This window comes from Mirounga angustirostris, unplaced genomic scaffold, assembly GCF_029215605.1.
Source record: "Mirounga angustirostris isolate CCGP_5_RB_7025 unplaced genomic scaffold, mMirAng1.0.hap1 SCAF_9, whole genome shotgun sequence".
Lineage (NCBI taxonomy): Eukaryota > Metazoa > Chordata > Mammalia > Carnivora > Phocidae > Mirounga > Mirounga angustirostris.
The window spans coordinates 35515248-35540260 of NW_026991717.1; the positions used below are offsets into that span (position 1 = coordinate 35515248).

The window sequence follows — 25013 nt, forward strand, 5'->3', positions numbered from 1 at the left end:
TTCTTTGGAAAAATGTCTGTTCATGTCTTCTGCCCATTTCTTGATTGGATTCTTTGTTCTTTGGGTGTTGAGTTTGATGAGTTCTTTATAGATTTTGGATACTAGCCCTTTAACTGATATGTCATTTGCAAATATCTTCTCCCATTCTGTCAGTTGTCTTTTGGTTTTGTTGACTGTTTCTTTTGCTGTGCAAAAGCTTTTTATCTTGATGAAGTCCCAATAGTTCATTTTTACCCTTGCTTCTCTTGCCTTTGGTGATGTTTCTAGGAAGAAGTTGCTTCGGCTGAGGTCGAAGAGGTTGCTGCCTGTGTTCTCCTTTAGGATTTTGATGGACTCCTGTCTCACATTGAGATCTTTCAACCATTTGGAGTCTATTTTTGTGTGTGGTGTAAGGAAATGGTCCAGTTTCATTCTTCTGCATGTGGCTGTCCAATTTTCCCAACACCATTTGTTGAAGAGACTGTCTTTGTTCCATTGGACATTCTTTCCTGCTTTGTCGAAGATGAGTTGACCATAGAGTTGAGGGTCCATTTCTGGGCTCTCTATTCTGTTCCATTGATCTATGTGCCTGTTTTTGTGCCAGTACCATACTGTCTTGATGATGACAGCTTTGTAATAGAGCTGAAAGTCTGGATATGTGATGCCGCCAGCTTTGCTTTTCTTTTTCAACGTTCCTCTGGCTATTTGGGGTCTTTTCTGGTTCCATACAAATTTTAGGATTATTTGTTCCATTTCTTTGAAAAAAGTTGACGGTATTTTGATGGGGATTGCACTGAATGTGTAGATTGCTCTAGGTAACATTGACATCTTCACAACATTTGCTCTTCCAACCCATGAGCATGAACGTTTTTCCATTTCTTTGTGTCTTCCTCAATTTCTTTCATGAGTATTTTATAGTTTTCTGAGTACAAATCCTTTGCCTCTTTGGTTAGATTTATTCCCAGGCATCTTATGGTTTTGGGTGCAATTGTAAATGGGATCGACTCCTTAATTTCTCTTTCTTCTGTCTTGTTGTTGGTGTATAGGAATGCCACTGATTTCTGTGCATTGATTTTATATCCTGCCACTTTACTGAATTCCTGTATGAGTTCTAGCAGTTTTGGGGTGGAGTCTTTGGGGTTTTCCATATAAAGTATCATATCATCTGCAAAGAGTGAGAGTTTGACTTCTTCTTTGCCGATTTGGATGCCTTTTATTTCTTTTTGTTGTCTGATTGCTGTGGCTAAGACTTCCAATACTATGTTGAATAGCAGTGGTGATAGTGGACATCCCTGCCGCGTTCCTGACCTTAGGGGGAAAGCTCTCAGTTTTTCCCCACTGAGAATGACATTTGCTGTAGGTTTTTCATAGATGGCTTTTATGATATTGAGGTATGTACCCTCTATGCCTATACTCTGAAGAGTTTTGATCAAGAAAGGATGCTGTACTTTGTCAAATGCTTTTTCTGCACCTATTGAGAGGATCATATGATTCTTGTTCTTTTTTTTGTTAATGAGATACAATAGTATCATGTTGATTAATTTGTGGATGTTGAACCAACCTTGCAGCCCAGGGATAAATCCCACTTGGTCGTGGTGAATAATCCTTTTAATGTACTGTTGGATCCTATTGGCTAGTATTTTGGTGAGAATTTTTGCATCCATGTTCATCAGGGATATTGGTCTGTACTCCTTTTTGATGGGGTCTTTGTCTGGTTTGGAGATCAAGGTAATGCTGGCCTCATAAAACGAGTTTGGAAGTTTTCCTTCCATTTCTATTTTTTGGAACAGTTTCAGAAGAATAGGTATTAATTCTTCTTGAAATGTTTGGTAAAATTCCCCTGGGAAGCCATCTGGCCCTGGGCTTTCGTTTGTTGGGAGATTTTGATGACTGCTTCAATTTCCTTAGTGGTTATAGGTCTGTTCAGGTTTTCTATTTCTTCCTGGTTCAGTTTTGGTAGTTGATACATCTCTAGGAATGCATCCATTTCTTCCAGGTTATCTAATTTGCTGGCATAGAGTTGCTCATAATATCTTCTTATAATTGTTTGTATTTCTTTGGTGTTGGTTGTGATCTCTCCTCTTTCATTCATGATTTTGTTGATTTGGGTCATTTCTCTTTTCTTTTTGATAAGTCTGGCCAGGGGTTTATCAGTCTTGTTAATTCTTTCAAAGAACCAGCTCCTAGTTTCGTTGATCTGTTCTACTGTTCTTTTGGTTTCTATTTCATTGATTTCTGCTCTGATCTTTATGATTTCTCTTCTCCTGCTAGGTTTAGGCTTTATTTGCTGTTCTTTCTCCAGCTCCTTTAGGTGTAGGGTTAGGTTGTGTACTTGAGACCTTTCTTGTTTCTTGAGAAAGGCTTGTATTGCTATATACTTTCCTCTTAGGACTGCCTTTGCTGCATCCCAAAGATTTTGAATAGTTGTGTTTTCATTTTCATTGGTTTCCATGAATTTTTTTAATTCTTCTTTAATTTCCTACTTGACCCATTCATTCTTCAGTAGGATGCTCTTTAGCCTCCATGTATTTGAGTTCTTTCCAACTTTCCTCTTGTGATTCAGTTCTAGTTTCAAAGCAGTGTGGTCTGAAAATAGGCAGGGAATGATCCCAATCTTTTGGTACTGGTTGAGACCTGATTTATGACCTAGGATGTGCTCGATTCTGGAGAATGTTCCATGGGCACTTGAGAAGAATGTGTATTCCGTTGCTTTGGGATGGACTGTTCTGAATATGTCTGTGAAATCCATTTGGTCCAGTGTGTCATTTAAAGTCTTTATTTCCGTGTTGCTCTTTTGCTTAGATGATCTGTCCATTTCAGTGAGGGGGGGGTGTTAAAGTCCCCCACTATTACTGTATTGTTGCCAATGTGTTTCTTTGCTTTTGTTATTAATTGCCTTATATAATTAGCTGCTCCCATGTTAGGGGCATAGATATTTACAATTGTTAGAGCTTCTTGTTGGATAGACCCTTTAAGTAGGATATAGTGTCCTTCCTCATCTCTAATTACAGTCTTTGGTTTAAAATCTAATTTGTCTGATATAAGGATTGCCACCGCAGCTTTCTTTTGGTGTCCATTAGCATGGTAAATGGTTTTCCACCCCCTCACTTTCAATCTGGGGGTGTCTTTGGGTCTAAAATGAGTCTCTTGCAGACAGCATATCGATGGGTCTTGTTTTTTCATCCAATCTGATAGCTTGTGCCTTTTGATTGGGGCATTTAGTCCATTTACATTCAGGGTAACTACTGAAAGACATGAATTTAGTGCCATTGTATTGCCTGTAAGGTGACTGTTACTGTATATTGTCTGTGTTCCTTTCTGGTCTATGTTGCTTTTAGGGTCTCTCTTTGCTTAGAGAACCCCTTTCAATATTTCTTGTAGGGCTGGTTTCGTGTTTGCAAATCCCTTTAGTTTTTGTTTGTCCTGGAAGCTTTTATCTCTCCTTCAATTTTCAATGACAGCCTAGCTGGATATAGTATTCTTGGCTGCATATTTTTCTTGTTTAGTCCTCTGAATATATCCTGCCAGTCCTTTCTGGCCTGCCAGGTCTCTGTGGATAGGTCTGTTGCCAATCTAATGTTTCTACCATTGTAGGTTACCTATCTCTTCTCCTAAGCTGCTTTCAGGATTTTCTCTTTGTCTCTGAGACTGGTAAGTTTTACTCTTAGATGTCGGGGTGTTGACCTATTTTTGTTGATTTTGAGAGGGGTTCTCTGTGCCTCCTGGATTTTGGTGCCTGTTTCCTTCCCCAAATTAGGGAAGTTCTCTGCTATAATTTGCTCCAATATACCTTCTGCCCCTCTCTCTCTTTCTTCTTCTTCTGGGATCCCAATTATTCTAATGTTGTTTCTTCTTATGGTATCGCTTATCTCTCGAAGTCTGCCCTTGTGACCCAGTAGTTGTTTATGTCTCTTTTTCTCAGCTTCTTTATTTTCCATCATTTGGTCTTCTATATCACTGATTCTCTCTTCTGCCTCATTTATCCTAGCAATTAGTGCCCCCATTTTTTATTGCACCTCATTAATAGCCTTTTTTATTTCAACTTGGTTAGATTTTAGTTCTTTTATTTCTCCAGAAAGGGTTTCTTTAATAACTTCCATGTGGGTCTTGCTTTTTTATCCATTCCATCACCCTATGTCTTTTGATTGGAGCACAGTCTATTTCCATTCAAAGTGATTATTGATGGGTAGTACTTATTGCCATTTTGTTGCATGTTTTATATTTGTTTTAGTAGTTCTTCCTGTTCCTTTCTTCTCTTGCTCTCTTCTCTCATGGTTTGCTGACTTCCTTTAGTGATATACTTGGATTTCTTTCTATTTTGCATATCTATTACTGGTTTTTGATTTGTGATTACCATTAGATTTATATATAACATCTTACACATATAGCAGTCTCTATTAAGTTGATGGTTGCTTAAGTTTGAACCCATTATAAAAGCACTAAAATTTTACTCCTCTCCCCTCCACATTTTAGGTATATTGTATCATACTTTACAACCTTTTTTGGACTCTTTGCCTGATTTTTATGGATATACTTAATTTTACTGCTTTTGTGCTTCCTACTTTTCTTACTCCTGCTTATAGTCTTTCCTTTCCACTCAGAGTCCCCTTTAACAATTGTTTTAGGGCTGGTTTAGTGGTGATGAATTCTTTTAATTTTTGTTTGTCTGGGAATTTCTTTATCTCTCCTTCTATTCTAATGATAGCCTTGCTGAATAGATCATTCTTCATTGCAGGTTTTTTTCTTTCAGTATTTTGAAGATATCATGCCACTCCTTTCTGCCCTGCAAAATTTCTGCTGAAAAAATCAGCTGGTATCCCTTGTACGTAACTGTTTTCTCTTCTCTTACTGCTTTCAGAATTCTCTCTTTACCACTACTTTTTGCCGTTTTAATTACTATGTGTCGTGGGGTGGACCTCCTTGGGTGATTTTGCTGTGGGCTCTCTATGCCTCCTGAATCTGGATTTCTGTTTCTTTCCCCAGATTTGGGAATTTTTCAGCTATTATTTCTTCAAATAAATTTTCTGCTCCCTTTTCTCTGTCTTCCTCTTCTGGGGTCCCTACTGTGTGAATGTTATTATGCTTGATGGTGTTGCTGAGTTCCCTTAGTTTATTTTCATTTTTTATTATTCTTTTTCTCTCCCCTGTTCAGCTGATTGCTTTCCCTTACTCTGTCCTCCAGATTGCTGATCTGTTCTTCTGCTTCTTCTAGTCTACTATTTATTCCATTTAGTGTATTTTTAACTTCAATTAGTGAGTTCTTCATCTCTGATTAGTTCTTTTTTTATGTTTTTTATCTCTTTGTTGAGGGTCTCACTGAGGTCGTCCACTCTTTTCTCAAGTCCAATGAGTATCTTTATGACCATTACTTTATATTCTCTATTAGATACATTACTTATCTCCATTTCATTTAGCTCTCTTGTGATTTTGTCTTGTTCTTTCATTTGGGACGTATTTCTCTGTCTCCTGTTCTGTCTAACTCTCTGCATCTGTTTCTGTGTGCTGAAAAAGTCAGCTCATCTCCTGCTCTTGAAAGTAGCAGCCTTAGGTAGAGGTCCTGTAGTGCCCTTGCAGAGCAATGTCCCCTGTTCACCAGAACCCAGTGTTTCAGTGGTGTCTCTTATGTGTGTTGCATGTGTGCCCTACTATTGTGGCTAAGCTGTGTTTGCCTTCAGTCCAGCCATCTGGAATGGCTCTCTTTGCCTGTTGTGGGCAGGGTTTGGTCCCTGTGTTGTTAGTGGGCCAGTTTGGGGCCACCATGGGCTTGAGTTGAGTCAGACCAGGTGTCTGCCAGAGATGCAGTAGCACTGAACTGCAGGACACTTTCCCTGTGTTGTCCTCTGAGAAGCTTTCATTGGTGGGTGAGGCCTGCAGTCAGACCCAATATCTGCCCCCAGCCCATTGCTGGTGCCACAGTCAGACTGGTGTGTATGGTTATCTTCCCCTCTGCCCAGGGCAACAGTCATTTGAGAGAGGTGTTGGCCCATTTTGGGGCTGCTTGCACAGTGCCAGGGTTGTGGCACCACTTTGGATGGGCTCTGGTCAGGGGTGTATTAGAAGGGGCAGGTCCCATAGGAGAGTGCAGGTGTAGGGCTCATGGTGCCAGCAAGGTCTGCATCCATCCACTGCAGGAGGGGACCTGCAGCCACTCAGGAAACCACCTGCCCAGGCGAGGATGGAGAGGGCATGTTCACAGAAGTCTGCAGGGATGGGGCATGAGTGTTGGTGTTGTGCTAGTTCCTGCAGGTGTCTGTGTATCTAGGCTGTGGAGTGGGAGAGGAAAATGGCACATGCCATTATCTTCCGACCTGTCTCTGCCCTCCCTACCCTCTTCAATGTGTCCTCTTTTTTACATTTAGTCGTGGAGAGTCTGTTCTGACAGTCTTCAGGTCATTTTCTGGGTTATTATACTGATGTGGGTGTTATCTAGCTGTATCCACAGGACGAGGTGAACTTAGGATCTTCCTATTCCACCATTTTCCCCTTCTCAAACTAATTTTAAATGAGCTACTAAAATTATTTTAAATGTTGCTAAGGGACTACTGTAAGAATTATATATAAATATACATGTCCCATTAATACCGGATAGAATAAATGAATACATAATATAGGATTAGGTGAGGTCCTGATGAATGCTTTATAAAGTAGAAATACATAATTTGAATAAAATTATATTGGTCCTTTATACTCCATAAAGAATCATTTTATAGAGAGATTATTTCTAATATTAACAGAAAACTGCAAGGCCATTTATGAATACTAATTTAAATCCCAGATCCAGAAAATCAACACAAAAGCTTAGTCTCCCTGCCAGATAGAAATTGCAAAAATAAAAGTTAAAACAGGTCTTTGGCCTGAACACACAAGTCATGACTGAGAATAATTCAAATATACTACTAAAAGGAAATGTTTACCAGAGAATTAGGAAATTTAATCTTCAATTTGGGAAGCACTTGGACGATTTCATCAAATTCTATGAAAGTGAAGGACACTGTTGTCACCATTCCTGCTGTTTGAACACTCCAATTCCGATCTAGAGATTCCAGTGCTCCTGAGCCATACAGGGAAAGTGTGTCCCCATCCACTTCAACAAGGTGTGTATCTGTGACAGATAAACCCTGTAAAGCATTGTTGAGTCCTGAGTCCAGAGACCTGGAAAATGCAACATACAATTTTAAATGAAAGTCTTATTATGAAAAGTAAATAAGAGACAATAAAAACCTGTTGGCAAAGGTATTTGTAATTTTATATTCATTTTTTTTTTGTTTCAATAATTAAACCCAGAGCACCAAAGATTAAATTTCAATAGAATATTGGGACATTTTGTATTCTTCTAGTTACACATTTTAATTCAAAAAGAGGCACATGTAAACAAAAAAATACTACTTTAAACCTAAATTATTTATATCAATTAAAGGTAATTGATATCCTATTTAGTTTTAAAACAATTGATTTAGTATATCATGGATATCTTTTCATGTTAGTACAAATATGTTTTCCTAATCTAAAAAGTATTCCACTGTCTAGCAAAAAAAAACCCTGCATTTTTCAGAATACTATTTCTATATTAAGAACCATATAATATAAAGTATATTTATAAAACAGTCGGGAAGACACATAATTACTGTTAACAATAGTTTACCTCTCAGAAGCTAGATTAAGGGGTAACTCTGACTTTCTATTTTTGAATACCTCAATGTTGTTTGACATTCTGCAATTGTATACTACAGTTACAAGCAGTAAAATTAATATTTATTCCCCATTTTGAAATAAAAAATGATGAAAAATAATTCACTGTTTAATATCTCTCTCTACATATGTATACATACACACATACACACATATATAATATACACAAAATCACTTCACATACTCCAATGAAAATTATAATAGTTACTATTTCCAAAGTAGGGGTCACATTTTCTGCAAAAGGTACCCAAATAATAGCCACAGAAGAAAAGAAATAGCTCAATCCAACTCGAATTTTCTGATTTGTGAATAGAGACATAACTATTTATTTTACCCAATCTCAAAATTCAAACAATGCTTGGCTTTTGTTTGTTATGTTTTCATTCTGCTATTTTTGCTTTCTAGCAGTATTTATTTGCCCTTACTAATATTAGTACTTTACCTTCCTTTGTGCTCCTATGAACTTTTATATACTCCTCCAATATATCACTTCTCTTACTATATCACAATTATATGTTTACAATTTGCCTTCTCTATCAGTGAATTCCTTGAGGCTAAAGACTATATTTCCTCATCTTTGGGGCTCTGGGGACTGGTAATGGGCTTTTCACAATATATGTTGAATAAATGAATTATTAAAGATCTTAAAATTTTTTATAATGCTGATATTGGAGGAGAAGACTGATAAACCATTACCTTGTTGGTTTATCATGTTTTACTGGACTTACATGCACTTCTTACAGAGGCACCAGTTAACCTGTAACACATCTGTGTATACAATAATAAGCTGGGTAATAACAGTCAATTTGAAGTGAATATGCAACCAAGAAAACACAGAGTCTTTATTTCTGCCAGACTAGTGCTTAAGACAATGATTATTATATGACAGTAGTTAGACATTCAACAAGCAGTAGTATTTGAATAACCTATAATCCTATAAAGGTAAAAGCTGATAACAGAACAAAAATAAGATGGAATTAAGAGTTCTTTATATTGGGGGAGCACCTGGGTGGCTCAGTCGGTTAAGCTGCTGCCTTCGGCTCAGGTCATGATCCCCGGGTCCTGGGATCGAGCCCCGCATCGGGCTCCCCACTCAGCGGGAAGCCTGCTTCTCCCTCTCCCTCTGCCTGCCTCTCTGCCTACTTGTTCTCTCTCTCTCTTCTCTGTCAAATAAATGAATAAAATCTTTAAAAAAAAAAAAGAGTTCTTTATATTGTACTTTGTCTGATAGCTTTGTGTTGAGCTATGTAAAGCATACAATAATTTCTGGAATAAGATAAAGGATAGGTGTTCTATTTCACTGCCACCAAAATATAGAAGGCTTGCTGAAGAGAGTGCATACCCCTGTTACAGCACTTACCACACTGCATGGCAATTACCTGCTTGTCTGTCTCTCTTACCAAACACTGTGATGCTTGAGCGCTCCAACTTTGCCACATTAGTAGATCCAGCATCTAGCACAGCTCCTAGCACATGTTGTGTTCAGTAAATATTTCTTGAATGAATTAATGAAGTGAGACAATTACAAAGTTTTTAATGACTGTCTCTTGAATCTTAAGAAGGATGTTCTGACTATAAGCTGTGGTTTCAGCAAAGGGGCAGAATCAGTGATACAGATACAGATTATAAGGGTTAGCAAGGTTTTCTCAGGTGAGGCAAAGGCAAATGAAGAAATAAGGTCAAGGAAAGAAAAAAAACCCCAAAACCTAGCTAGTTGATACAATGATGCCTAATGGCCATGATACCCAGCAAACCAAGTTCATTTTAATGTAAAAATGATGGGGAATCGCAGCTATGAATAGTCCTTTGGAAGTGTCTTACCTTTCTTTTTCTTTTCCATATGATTAAAAGTTAAAGAATATAAACTCCAAGATAAAAGTCTTTCACCAGAAAGGGATTATTTATTTTGTATAAAGGTTTGTCAAGCAAACTATTGGGAAAATAAGTGAAATAATAAATAAGCCTACACTCAGCAAAACAGTAATACGGTTACAAAAGAAAGCAGAGGTAATCTCTAACTTACATAGATTTCACATGGGCATTCTGTAAAAAACAAATGGTGAGTTTTCTGGGCTACAGAAAGGTTCATCCTTCTCAACAGGATATGTAGCACCTGTTAAACAGGTCACACAATAGCTCACCCATTTCAGTTATTTTCTGAATGAGGCTTGGGTTTCGCCTCAAACTCTGGCCAACATAGAGTAGAGGAACCTGTTCTTTGGGGAAGATGTGCTCTGATTTGCATAAAAAATTACTTGGAAAGTTTGCTAAAAATTTGTTTATATGTTGAGTTTTCCTTGTATGCTTAGTTGGTGTGTCCACATTTTTGCAGTTATACATACATACATATTATTTCATTAGTTCATTTATTTAGCAAACATTTGCTGAAAGCCCATTATACACAGGGCACTGCTAAGGATTCTGTCATAGGCAACTACCTCATCTGTATTGATAAGGACAGTCAGTATAGAGATCATGTACAAGTGTTGAGTATATCAAAACTTTTCCTCACTTTTATAGGGCTATAGTCCCAGAAATATAACTGCTCTAATCATATTCTGCAATTAATTTAATAAACACATGAAATAAAATTAAACTGAAATGACCTCAACCTCTCTTAAACAAATAGGTTTATCTGTAGAGCTTACTATGTGTCAGGTATTATGATAGGCACTGGGGATATAAAGATAAATTAAGACTTACTTGCCCTTGGGGCGCCTGGGTGGCTCAGTTGGTTAAGCAACTGCCTTCGGCTCAGGTCATGATCCCGGAGTCCCGGGATCGAGTCCCGCATCGGGCTCCCTGCTCAGCAGGGAGTCTGCTTCTCCCTCTGACCCTCCTCCCTCTCATGCTCTCTGTCTCTCATTCTCTCTCTCGCAAACAAATAAAATCTTAAAAAAAAAAAAATTAATTAAGACTTACTTGCCCTTAAAGAGCTCCCAATATGGATGGAGGGTAGAGAACAAGACAAATATATATATTAATTGTAATACAATATGCTCATTTTCATATATTGAGTATTTAAATGATATGCTATGAGAATACAGAGGAAGGAATTCTTCTAGTGGGGAGAAGTCAGTTTTCAAAAGGAGGTAACATTTGAACTCATCCTTGAAAGATGAATAGTAGAATTTCACCAGAATTAGAAGGAGGAAGCACACTTCAGGTAAGAAAAACTAAATGAAGAAAGGCACAGAAGACTAATTACATATACCATATTCAGGTAAGAACAATTTCAATATGGCTAAAACACTGAAATATATGGAAGAGTCGCAGCTGAAGATGAAGCTGAGAAGTCAGATTTTATCCTATGAGGTTGAAGAGCAGAAAAAGTAATAAAAGAGCAAAATAAAAAGGTAACAGGACCATATTTGATGCATATTTTTAAGCATCTCCAATGTGTCTCCACGGAGCTAGGTGCTGGTGCTGGTTACAAAGATGAACAAGACATTTCTCGATCCTCAAGGCTCTACCTCTGAGAGATAAGTTGGCCAACTTTGTGGAAGATGTAGCAAGGAGAGGCTGGATGGAGGGAGATTAGATTAGTAGGAAAAGCAGTGCTATGGTGTTGACTAGATCATATAAGGGCATTAACAGAAAGGAGGTCATGTTAGTGGAAATGGAATTGGCAAGAACACCAGCCAGACCTTAGTTCAAATCCCAGATCTGCCACTGATAAACAGAGGACTTAGGGAGCAAGTTAGTTTCTTTGTAGTTTCGGTTCCTTGTATGTAAATGGTGATTATAATACATATTTTTTCAAAGTTGTTATAAACTAGAAGTATTCAAAACCATATCTCATGCTCTCAACTCAATACAATTTAGTGATTATTATTAATAAAAGAAGAGAACATAGATAATAACATGTTTAAGAAAAAATAAAAGCAGGGGCGCCTGGGTGGCTCAGTCGTTGGGCGTCTGCCTTCGGCTCGGGTCATGATCCCCGGGTCCTGGGATCGAGCCCCACATCGAGCTCCCTGCTCAGTGGGAAGCCTGCTTCTCCCTCCCCCACTCCCCCTGCTTGTGTTCCCTCTCTCGCTGTGTCTCTCTCTGTCAAATAAATAGATAAAATCTTTAAAAAAAAAAAAAAGAAAAGCAGAATTTAGTGACTGACACTGGGGAATAAAAGAGAGGAAAGCATCAAATGTTGTTCAAATTTTTAGAGTAGGTGACTGGGTCAAGTGGTCTAGTTTTCAACCCCTGTCTAGTCTAAATTAACACTCTGAGAAATGTGGCATTCTTCTATGGAGGATCCATGTTTTAAAATTTGTTTTCCCATAAAGCCCAATACATTTCCACATATATTTCCCACCTCAAATATTTATTGAACAGTAGGCAATCTGCTAACAAATAGGAATTCTCTTCAAGATCTTCACAATCAAGTCGTTAATTACAAGTACAAATGTTCATTTAGTCACTTGATCTTTATATAGAATGAGTCAGAAAAATATTTTATGCCTTCTCTAAGAAAAGTGGGGTAATTAATTTAATGCAATAAAGTAACAAGTCCCTGAAAGCCACGCTAAAAAAAGAATATACTCTTAAATGCCTAAATCGAAAAAAAAAAAGACAATATTTCAGAGGATTATGGGGTTTTCTGGTGTGTTTTTAAAAATCCTTAGGCTTTCTATAACAAGCTAGAACAGAAAGACTTAAGATATTTCGGAAGATTCTTTTCCCAATGAGTAAGTGGTGCTGATTCCTATGATAATGTATTTTATGAATTTCTATTACAACATTCGTAGGTGTGGAAATTCATTTTATGCATTATATTTTATTATGGTAGTGTTGGCTAAAGTACCACAGTCTTCATAGACAGGAAATGACCGAAAATAAACCAGCTTCACTGCATGCATCCAATGTAAGCAAAGAAAACATTACACCAAGTACTTTCCCATTTCTGGCAGGAGAAAGAAACCTGCAATATGTCATTTTACTGTAGAGCTGTCCCAAGTACTGTGAACAGTGAAATCATTAATGGGATATACCAAAGTTTTATAGAATTTCTTCTCTTTATGTGCCTATAATTTTTTCATGGATACTTGTTTCCAGGCATTTGTTACACACCCATAAGTCAAAGGTCACAGATACTCTAACACAAGAATTAGCCACTTTTTTGGCATTATGAAAAACTAAAGACTATAAATGGGATTGTTAAAAATGGAAAAACTTATGTAGTATTAAAAAACAAATTGGAACCCTAAGGAAGGGACTTTGTGACCCTCTAGCTTTCTACCTTCAGAAAGAGTAAGGCTTATATCATTTTAGAAAGATGAAATTTAATTACATTTTTAAAGACAGAGAATATAGTAACACAGCTTCTAAAATTTAAAATATTTCACTGTGTACTTTCAGATAAACTAGCACAAAGACTGAACACATGTGTTTGAAATCTCCCTCTAAAACCCCATTAAAGTAATTGAACTGATGCAAACCCACAACAACAAGTACAACAGTGGGGGTAGGGGAGGGACCACCTGCTGTAAGAAGTTTCAGAAAACTTCTGGAAGCTGGAAAGTAAAAAATGTTGAATGATGAAGAAAAACAAAGGAAGTTATTGTTTGGAATATGCACTGGGGACAAGAACAAAGATGATAGCCAAACTGCCCAGTAGGACTTTTGGAAAGGAAAGAACAGTAGATATGATAGAAGATGGGAGTAGAAGTAAGACTGAATACGGGGCTTTAATTGAAGATCTGTTAGAGGACCCTACAACCTACTTCTCCCACTGTCAATAAAACAGGCCGAGTGGCATTGCAGATCAGTGGGAGAAGGAAAGAACACTCAGTATGTAGCAGTAGGGCAATTAGTTACTCCTAATGAGAAAAACAAACAAATCAGACCTCAATCTCAAACTTAAAAATCAATTCCAAGTGTAATAAAAACTAAAATATGAAAAGCAAAATTTTAAACCTATTTAGGAAGATAAAATTGGAGGATATTTTTATAATCTCAATGTAGTAAAGGATTGTTTTTTTCTTAAATACAACCCAAATGGGTAAACCATAAAAGAGAAGGTATATATATTGGGTATCTTCAAGATACAAATGTTATTTAAAGGCAAAGACGTTATGAGAATGCTTGGGGGAAAGCAGAGAGTGAAAAGAAGGCCCAGAACTACAATCTGAGTAACTCTACCATCTAGAGAAGTACTTGAGGATATTAGAAAGATACATAAGGCAAGAAAAAGCTACTAGTAATATGATGTAAAATAATAAACTGTAAACAATGGTCCCAAAGGAAATAATAAGACTAAATTAGGTCAGGGAGATAGCAGGCTTCAAGAAGAGTAAATTCCTTTCAATAGATAAACAAGAAGTTCAAAGAAACTGGAATGTAGTAAAGGCAGCACAAATTTCTTTATTTTTTTTTTTAAAGATTTTATTTATTTATTTTGACAGAGAGAGACACAGTGAGAGAGGGTACACAAGCAGGGGGAGTGGGAGAGGGAGAAGCAGGCTCCCCGCAGAGCAGGGAGCCCGATGCGGGGCTCGATCCCAGGACCCTGGAATCATGACCTGAGCCGAAGGCAGATGCTTAACAACTAAGCCACCCAGGCGCCCCCAAATTTCTTTGTTTAATTAATAATAATTAATTAATCCTCTGCAGAAGGCAGAGGATGCCATATTTATGGTCCTGAAAGAAAAAACTTTCAGAACTCTATATCCAACAAAACTGCACTTTGAAATGGAGAAAGTAAGACATTTCCAGATAAACAAAAGCTGTGAGAGTTCATTGCTAGTACATTTGCCCTACAAGAAATGCTAAAGTAGTCACTTAGATTGAAATAAAAGGACACTAGACAGTAACTCAAAGCCATATGAAGAAATAAAGAATACCAGAAAAGGTAATTACACAGGTAAATATAAAAGCCAATATAACTCTATTTGATTGGTAAATTTTCTTTTTTTTCTATATGATTTAATAGACAAATGCATAAAATAATAATTATAAATCTATGTCAATGTGCACATAATGTATAAAAATAAAATTTGTGACAATAACATAAACAGAGTGAAACTATATAGGAGCAAAGTTTTTATATACTATTGCAAGTAAGTTGGTATTAATGCAAACTAAATTGTTATTAATTAAGATGTTAACTATAATCCCCAGGGTAACAACTGAGACAATAGCTAAGAAATCCATACAGTAAAAGGAATGAGAAGAGGAGGGCGGAGCAAGAGGGCGGAGCAAGATGGCGGAGGAGTAGGAGACCTGGATTTCGTCTCCTCTCAGGAATTCAGCTGGCTAGGGATCAAACCATTCTGAACACCTACAAACTCAACAGGAGATCAAAGAAAAGAAGAGCAACAACTCTCTGAACAGAAAAGCGACCACTTTCTGGAAGGTAGGACGTGCAGAGAAGTGAATCCGAGGCGATATTCGGGAGGATAGACGGCGGGGGAGGGGCTCCATCGGCCGCTTCTGGCAAGTGACTGAGCCGCGGAGCACAAAATCGGAACTTTTAAAAGTCTGCTCCGCCGAGGACGTCACTCTGGTGGCTAAGCGGGGGGTGGAACCCTCCGGGACAGTGTGGTCTCAGGACCCTCGGGGTCACAGAAAGAGCGGGGGTGCCTGAGGGCGGCAGAGCTCCCAGGTGTCGGAGCGGGGAAGCCGGCTGCAGAGGCGGAGCCCAGGCGCGGGCTCTCAGCTCGGGGTGGCCCTAAACCATGATCCGCAGCACAGTTGGGCCCCTGCTCCTCCGGCAGGGACCCAACAAGCGGCAGATCAGGGAGACTCACCTTCCTCCCCCGGGAGGAGCCGCGCGGGAGCGCACCACAGGGATCTGCTGGGTTTGGAGACTCCACCCGGGGTCGGGTGCCAGAGATAGAAACGCGCGGTCACAGGCGGGGTGAGCACGGAGTGCGGCCGGAGACCAGGGAGCCGGGAGTGACTGACAGCTTTTCTCTGGGGGCTCACTGAGGAGCGGGGCCCCGAGTTCTCGGCTCCTCCAGGGCGGAGATTGGGAGGCCGCCATTTTCACTCTCCACCTCCAAACCTGACGGAAAGCTTGAAGGGAACAAAAGCTCTGGAGAGCAAACCCGAGCAGATTACTTAGCCAGGAGGGGGCAAGGGCGGGGCAATTCCGCCTCCAGCAAAGACATTTGGAAACCACGGCAACAGGCCCCTCCCCCAGAATATCAGCAAGAACAGCCAGCCAAGACCAAGTTTACCGATCAATGAGAACGGCAGAACTCCAGCGCTAGGGGAATACTGCACATAGAATTCATGGCTTTTTTACCATGATTCTTTAGTCTTTCAAAGTTAATTTTTTTTTAACTGTGTTTTTTTCTTGTTTTTTTTTTTTTTAATTTTTCTTTTTCCCTTTTTCAACCAACATCTTATCAATCCCTTTTTTTTAAAAAACATTTTTATTTTTCATTTTTAGAGTCATATTCTATCCCTTCATAGTAGTTACCCATATTTTTGGCATATATATATATATATATATATAAGTTGTTCTCTCTTTAAAATTTTGAGATAGTTTCTTCTAACAGATCAAAATATACCCTAAATCTCTACTATATGGTTTTTTTCTACTCCCCTGCCTGATCACATTCTCTCCCTTTTTTTTTTCTTTTTTCTTTTTTTAAATCCTCTTCTTTCTTTTTTCAAACAACTTCTTATCAATTCCTTTTATAAAATTTTTTATAATTTTCATCTTTACAGTCATATTCCATCCCTTCATCATATCAACCCTTATTTTTGTACATATATAAGTTTTTCTTTCTTTAAAATTTTGGGAGGCACTTTCTTCTAACAGACCAAAACACATCCAAAATCTAGTGTGTGGCACTGATCTATATACCAGCCTGATCATATTTCATCACATTCTGGTTTTTTTTGTGGTTGTTGTTTTGTTTTGTTCTGGTTTTGTTTGTTTTTATCTTTATCTTTCTCTTTTTTTCTTTTTCTTTTTTCTCTCTTTCCCTTTCTTTTCCCACTGTTTCAGGTCTTTTCTGATTTGTTTAGAGTATATTTTCTGGGGACGTTGTTACTCTGCTAGCATTTTGTTCTCTCATTAATCTATTCTCCTCTGCACAAAATGACAAGACAGAAAAAATCACTTCAACAAAAAGAACAAGAGGTAGTACCGACTGCCAGGGACCTACTCAATACGGACATTGGTACAATGTCAGATCTAGAGTTCAGAATCATCACTTTAAAGATACTAGCTGGGCTTGAGAAAAGCATGGAAGTTATTAAAGAAACTCTTTCTGGAGAAATAAAAGAACTAAAATCTAACCAAGTTGAAATAAAAAAGGCTATTAATGAGGTGCAATCAAATATGGGGGCGCTAACTGCTAGGATAAATGAGGCAGAAGAGAGAATCAGTGATATAGAAGACCAAATGATGGAAAATAAAGAAGCTGAGAAAAAGAGACATAAACAACTACTGGGTCACAAGGGCAGAATTCAAGAGATAAGCAATACCATAAGACAAAACAACATTAGAATAATTGGGATCCCAGAAGAAGAAGAAAGAGAGAGAGGGGCAGAAGGTATAATGGAGCAAATTATAGCAGAGAACTTCCCTAATTTGGGGAAGGAAACAGGCATCAAAATCCAGGAAGCACAGAGAACCCCTCTCAAAATCAATAAAAATAGGTCAACACTCCCACATCTAAGAGTAAAACTTACCAGTCTCAGAGACAAAGAGAAAATCCTGAAAGCAACTTGGGAGAAGAGATAGGTAACCTACAATGGTAGAAACATTAGATTGGCAACAGACCTATCCACAGAGACCTGGCAGGCCAGAAAGGACTGGCAGGATATATTCAGAGGACTAAACAAGAAAAATATGCAGCCAAGAATATTATATCCAGCTAGGCTGTCATTGAAAATTTAAGGAGAGGGCGCCTGGGTGGCTCAGTTGGTTAAGCAACTGCCTTTGGCTCAGGTCATGATCCTGGAGTCCCTGGATTGAGTCCCGCATTGGGCTCCCTGCTTGGCAGGGAGCCTGCTTCTCCCTCTGACCCTCCCCCCTCTCATGTGCTCTCTGTCTCTCATTCTCACTGTCTCAGATAAATAAATAAAATCTTAAAAAAAAAAAAGAAAATTTAAGGAGAGATAAAAAGCTTCCAGGACAAACAAAAACTAAAGGAATCTGCAAACACAAAACCAGCCCTACAGGAAATCTTGAAAGGGGTTCTCTAAGCAAAGAGAGACCCTAAAAGCAACATAGACCAGAAAGGAACACAGACAATATAGAGTAACAGTCACCTTACAGGCAATACAATGGCATTAAATTCATGTCTTTCAATAGTTACCCTGAATGTAAATGGGCTCAATGCCCCAATCAAAGGCACAAGCTATCAGATTGGATGAAAAAACAAGACCCATCGATATGCTGTCTGCAAGAGACTCATTTTAGACCCAAAGACACCCCCAGATTGAAAGTGAGGGGGTGGAAAACCATTTACCATGCTAATGGACACCAAAAGAAAGCTGCGGTGGCAATCCTTATATCAGACAAATTAGATTTTAAACCAAAGACTGTAATTAGAGATGAGGAAGGACACTATATCCTACTTAAAGGGTCTATCCAACAAGAAGATCTAACAATTGTAAATATCTATGCCCCTAACATGGGAGCAGCTAATTATATAAGGCAATTAATAACAAAAGCAAAGAAACACATTGGCAACAATACAGTAATAGTGGGGGACTTTAACACCCCCCCTCACTGAAATGGACAGATCATCTAAGCAAAAGAGCAACACGGAAATAAAGACTTTAAATGACACACTGGACCAAATGGATTTCACAGACATATTCAGAACAGTCCATCCCAAAGCAACGGAATACACATTCTTCTCAAGTGCCCATGGAACATTCTCCAGAATCGAGCACATCCTAGGTCATAAATCAGGTCTCAACCAGTACCAAAAGATTGGGATCATTCCCTGCCTATTTTCAGACCACACTGCTTTGAAACTAGAACTGAATCACAAGAGGAAAGTTGGAAAGAACTCAAATACATGGAGGCTAAAGAGCATCCTACTGAAGAATGAATGGGTCAAGTAGGAAATTAAAGAAGAATTAAAAAAATTCATGGAAACCAATGAAAATGAAAACACAACTATTCAAAATCTTTGGGATGCAGCAAAGGCAGTCCTAAGAGGAAAGTATATAGCAATACAAGCCTTTCTCAAGAAACAAGAAAGGTCTCAAGTACACAACCTAACCCTACACCTAAAGGAGCTGGAGAAAGAACAGCAAATAAAGCCTAAACCCAGCAGGAGAAGAGAAATCATAAAGAGCAGAGCAGAAATCAATGAAATAGAAACTAAAAGTACAGTAGAACAGATCAACGAAACTAGGAGCTGGTTCTTTGAAAGAATTAACAAGACTGATAAACCCCTGGCCAGACTTATCAAAAAGAAAAGAGAAATGACCCAAATCAACAAAATCATGAATGAAAGAGGAGAGATCACAACCAACACCAAAGAAATACAAACAATTATAAGAAGATATTATGAGCAACTCTATGCCAGCAAATTAGATAACCTGGAAGAAATGGATGCATTCCTAGAGATGTATCAACTACCAAAACTGAACCAGGAAGAAATAGAAAACCTGAACAGACCTATAACCACTAAGGAAATTGAAGCAATCAAAAATCTCCCAACAAACGAAAGCCCAGGACCAGATGGCTTCCCAGGGGAATTTTACCAAACATTTCAAGAAGAATTAATACCTATTCTTCCGAAACTGTTCCAAAAAATAGAAATGGAAGGAAAACTTCCAAACTCGTTTTATGAGGACACCATTACCTTGATCCCAAAACCAGACAAAGACCCCATCAAAAAGGAGAATTACAGACCAATATCCCTGATGAACATGGATGCAAAAATTCTCACCAAAATACTAGCCAATAGGATCCAACAGTACATTAAAAGGATTATTCACCACGACCAAGTGGGATTTATCCCTGGGCTGCAAGGTTGGTTCAACATCTGCAAATCAATCAACGTGATACAATACATTAACAAAAGAAAGAACAAGAATCATATGATCCTCTCAATAGGTGCAGAAAAAGCATTTGACAAAGTACAGCATCCTTTCTTGATCAAAACTCTTCAGAGTATAGGCATAGAGGGTACATACCTCAATATCATAAAAGCCATCTATGAAAAACCTACAGCAAATGTCATTCTCAATGAGGAAAAACTGAGAGCTTTCCCCCTAAGGTCAGGAAAGCAGCAGGGATGTCCACTATCACCACTGCTATTCAACATAGTATTGGAAGTCCTAGCCACAGCAATCAGACAACAAAAAGAAATCAAAGGCATCCAAATCGGCAAAGAAGAAGTCAAACTCTCACTCTATGCAGATGATATGATACTTTATGTGGAAAACCCCAAAGACTCCTCCCCAAAACTGCTAGAACTCATACAGGAATTCAGTAAAGTGGCAGGATATAAAATCAATGCACAGAAGTCAGTGGCATTCCTATATACCAACAACAAGACAGAAGAAAGAGAAATTAAGGAGTCGATCCCATTTACAATTGCACCCAAAACCATAAGATACCTAGGAATAAATCTAACCAAAGAGGCAAAGGATCTGTACTCAGAAAACTATAAAATACTCATGGAAGAAATTGAGGAAGACACAAAGAAATGGAAAAACGTTCCATGCTCATGGATTGGAAGAGCAAATGTTGTGAAGATGTCAATGCTACCTAGAGCAATCTACACATTCAATGCAATGCCCATCAAAATACCATCCACTTTTTTCAAAGAAATGGAGCAAATAATCCTAAAATTTGTATGGAACCAGAAAAGACCCCGCATAGCCAGAGGAATGTTGAAAAAGAAAAGCAAAGCTGGCGGCATCACAATTCCAGACTTCAAGTTCTATTACAAAGCTGTCATCATCAAGACAGTATGGTACTGGCACAAAAACAGGCACATAGATCAATGGAACAGAATAGAGAGCCCAGAAATGGACCCTCAGCTCTATGGTCAACTCATCTTCGACAAAGCAGGAAAGAATGTCCAATGGAACAAAGACAGTCTCTTCAACAAATGGTGTTGGGAAAATTGGACAGCCACATGCAGAAGAATGAAACTGGACCATTTCCTTACACCACACACAAAAATAGATTCCAAATGGTTGAAAGACCTCAGTGTGAGACAGGAGTCCATCAAAATCCTAAAGGAGAACACAGGCAGCAACCTCTTCGACCTCAGCCGAAGCAACTTCTTCCTAGAAACATCACCAAAGGCAAGGGAAGCAAGGGCAAAAATGAACTATTGGGACTTCATCAAGATAAAAAGATTTTGCACAGCAAAGGAAACAGTCAACAAAACCAAAAGACAACCGACAGAATGGGAGAAGATATTTGCAAATGACATATCAGGTAAAGGGCTAGTATCCAAAATCTATAAAGAACTCATCAAACTCAACACCCAAAGAACAAAGAATCCAATCAAGAAATGGGCAGAAGACATGAACAGACATTTTTCCAAAGAAGACATCCAAATGGCCAACAGACACATGAAAAAGTGCTCAATATCGCTCAGCATCAGGGAAATCCAAATCAAAACCTCAATGAGATACCACCTCACACCAGTCAGAATGGCTAAAATTAACAAGTCAGGAAACGACAGATGTTGGTGGGGATGCGGAGAAAGGGGAACCCTCCTACACTGTTGGTGGGAATGCAAGCTGGTGCAGCCACTCTGGAAAACAGTATGGAGGTTCCTCAAAAAGTGGAAAATAGAGCTACCATATGATCCAGCAATTGCACTACTGGGTATTTACCCCAAAGATACAAAAGTAGGGATCTGAAAGGGTACGTGCACCCCCATGTTTATAGCAGCAATGTCCACAATAGCCAAACTGTGGAAAGAGCCAAGATGTCCATCAAGATGAATGGATAAAGAAGATGTGGTATATATATACAATGGAATATTATGCAGCCATCGAAAGGAATGAGATCTTGCCATTTGCAACGACGTGGATGGAACTGGAGGGTATTATGTTGAGTGAAATAAGTCAAACAGAGAAAGACATGTATTATATGACCTCACTGATACGAGGAATTCTTAATCGCAGGAAACAAACTGAGGGTTGCTGGAGTGGGGGGTGGGGTGGGAGGGAGGGGGGACTGGGTAATATACACTGGGGAGGGTATGTGCTCTGGTAAGTGCTGTGAATTGTGCAAGACTGTTGAATCTCAGATCTGTACCTCTGAAACAAATAATGCAATATATGTTAAGAAAAAAAAAAAAAGAAGAAGGTAGCAGGAGGGGAAGAATGAAGGGGGGGAAATCAGAGGGGTAGACGAACCATGAGAGACGATGGACTCCGAAAAACAAACTGAGGGTTCTAGTGGGGAGGGGGGTGGGAGGATGGGTTAGCCTGGTGATGGGTATTGAGGAGGGCACATTCTGCATGGAGCCTTGGGTGTTATGCACAAACAATGAATCATGGAACACTACATCTAAAACTAATGATGTAATGTAGGGGGATTTACATAAGAATAAAAAAATTAAAAAAAAATGAATGAGAAGAGAATCACAATGGCACACTAAAAAGTCCTTGAACACAAAAAAATAGTGGAGGAACTGAGGAACAAAAAATATATATGACAGAAATCAAAGAGCAAAATGACAGAATTAAGTGCTTTCTTATCAGGATTTGATAGATTAAATTCTCCAACTAAAAGGTGATAATTAGCAGAATGGATTAAAAAAACAAGACTCAACTATATGCTGTCTACAAGATTAAAAGACACAACAGACTGAAATTGGAAGGATGGAAAATGATATTCCATGCAAATGATAACCAAAAGAGCTAGCGTAGCTGCTAATATCAGACAAAAGAGACATTGTGTCAGAAAGTGTTACAAGAGACATAGAAGGACATTTTATATCGATAAAAGGGTCAATCCATCAGGAAGACGTGACAATTATAAACATATTGCACTTAATGTCCAAAATATCTAAAGCAAGAACTGACAGAATTGAAGGGAGCAATAGTTCTGCAATCATAGTTGGAGATTTCAATACCCTACTTGCAATAATGGATAGAATAACTAGGTAGAAAAATCAATAAGGAAATAGAGGACTTCAAGAGCACTATATATCAACTAGATCTAACATACATAGAAGACTCTACCCAATGACATTAGAATGCACATTCTTCTCAAGTGTGCATGATACATTCTTCAGAATAGACTATATGTTAAGCCACAAAACAAGTCTCACATAAAACATCTCTAAAAACAATGGAATAAAACTAGAAATCAATAACAGAGAAAAATCTGGAAAATTCACAAGTGTATGGAAATTAACAAACTCTTAAACAATGGGTCAATGAAGAAATTACAAGGGAAACTAGAAAAATATAGCTCATAAAAAGCTGCAATGCAAAAAAAAGTGGGAGAAGTAAAGGGTAGATGCATCTTGCATAATGCAAATTTGAGAGCTAATATTTATAGCAGATGGAAAAAGAAATAGAGATTTAATTATAGTAAATTACAAAAGTTATCAATAAAAGAACTCTAGGTATACAGTGTTGGGGGGATAACAAGTAAGTGAGTGAATCCTCATCTATTATAGCAAAAAGTTTATCTAAATCTTTTAAGTTGAGAAAACATAATATACAGGTAGAGATCTGGTCAAAAAGGAGTTAGCAAGATATTATTTTTAAAAAACACACACAAACATCAACCACATAAGTAAAAGGAAAATCAGGTGAATGTGCTATCAGAAAAATCAATGCAAAGAGCTTTTCAAGATGAACAGTATCAACTATGTCAAATGGTGTGGAGAGTTCAAGTATAAAATAAGGATTTCCAAGTTCAAGAAGTCAATCTGGATGCTCCACTAAGAGTCCCTGGTATATACACGTACAAGGTATAATCAGCTCTTTTAGAAATATTTCTATCGTTCTGATGTAAGAGATTTTACATGAATCAGACAACCACAAACTAAATTGAAGAAATTATCTATTACCACTAGAAGTTGTAAGTAATTTTGCATTAAGTTTTACCAATAATTCACTACCTTTAGAGTTTTATTTTTCTGACTTCAAATATCATCTTTGTCTCCTTGACTTCACAGTTTTTAAGTCATTAAAAGGGTCAGACCAAGATAATGTAATGGTGTCTCCATGGCACTGTGAACTTACATCAGTAAAAAAAAAATTTTTTGCCAGAAATTGTGGATCCCTTTCCAATGATTCATTATTGTTCTCCACATCCTCTCCACTGAACACATACATCACTTTTCCCATCTCTCCCAAAGTCTTCCTTTGTGCTTCTTGCTTAAAAGGCCTTTGACTTTGTGGAACTTCTAATAAAAATTCTGAAACTCTTGGCAGTAACTACAAGGCATAACGATTTTCACTAACAGATACTTCCTCTTTCTCTTGGAACTGAATGCTTGTTTTTGAGACCATAAAAGTGAAGACTCCATAAGTTTAAATTATTTTAGAGGGTCACAGAACTTTTGGCCATGAGCTGCCTGAAAAGTTCAAAGTGCAGGGAAGATCATATTAACAGTCTGCAACCCATACCTATTAGAGATCGTTTTCCCAGGTAAAAGAGCCAATTAATAAACAAAGCCACTTCTGCACTCACTGTCGCTGCCAACCCTAGTAAAACGTGAACAGTGAACGGCCCTGTAACAGGAGTATAGGATACATGACTTAGACTGGAAGGAGATAAGGCTGAGCACTGTTGAATTGGTTCCCGGTTCCACACCTAGCTCTACCATCACTAACTTCAATATCTACAATAATAGCTTCAACTGATCTCTCTCTGATGACTCTTACTTCTACTCTTCTCTAACAACCCACTCCCATGGCCACAATAATGGCCTCCAAATTGCTCTTAGGTATGCTCCACCTTTAAAGTCTTCAACTTCAGGGGCGTCTGGGTGGCTCAGTCATTAAGCATCTGCCTTAGGCTCAGGTCATGATCCCAGGGTCCTGGGATGGAGCCCCGCATTGGGCTCCCTGCTCGGCGGGGAGCCTGCTTCTCCCTCTCCCACTTCCCCTGCTTGTGTTCCCTCTCTAGCTGTCTCTCTCTGTCAAATAAATAAATAAAATCTTTTTAAAAAATAAATAAAAATTAAATTAAAGCTTCAACTTCAAAAACTTAACTCTGACCATAAATTCCCACTATTTCAACTCACTCCTTCATATGCTTCTCATCTTCAACTTCATTTAGACTTCCAGTCTTAGAAATACTAAATTTTCTCCTAATCTGTTGGCAACCTTCTATTTTTCATACTTTAAAAATCTAGCCTAGACCATATGGCCCATCATTTCTTTCTTTTATCATTATAGTTGAATTTTTTATTCTTTATCTTTGATCTTTTTTC

The 25013-nt window shown here is 38.2% G+C and overlaps 1 protein-coding gene across 6 annotated transcripts in view; it reads right to left on the reverse strand.

Annotated features, from left to right (window-relative positions):
• The window catches only part of LRRC49 (leucine rich repeat containing 49), a 171986-nt gene that overhangs the window by 32142 nt on the left and 114831 nt on the right, over nt 1-25013 (reverse strand). For all 6 annotated transcript variants that reach the window (XM_064570223.1, XM_064570225.1, XM_064570222.1 and 3 more), the window contains one exon: nt 6894-7131. In XM_064570223.1, the coding sequence (XP_064426293.1) occupies nt 6894-7131 (238 nt within the window). The remainder of the gene's footprint in view (nt 1-6893; nt 7132-25013) is intronic.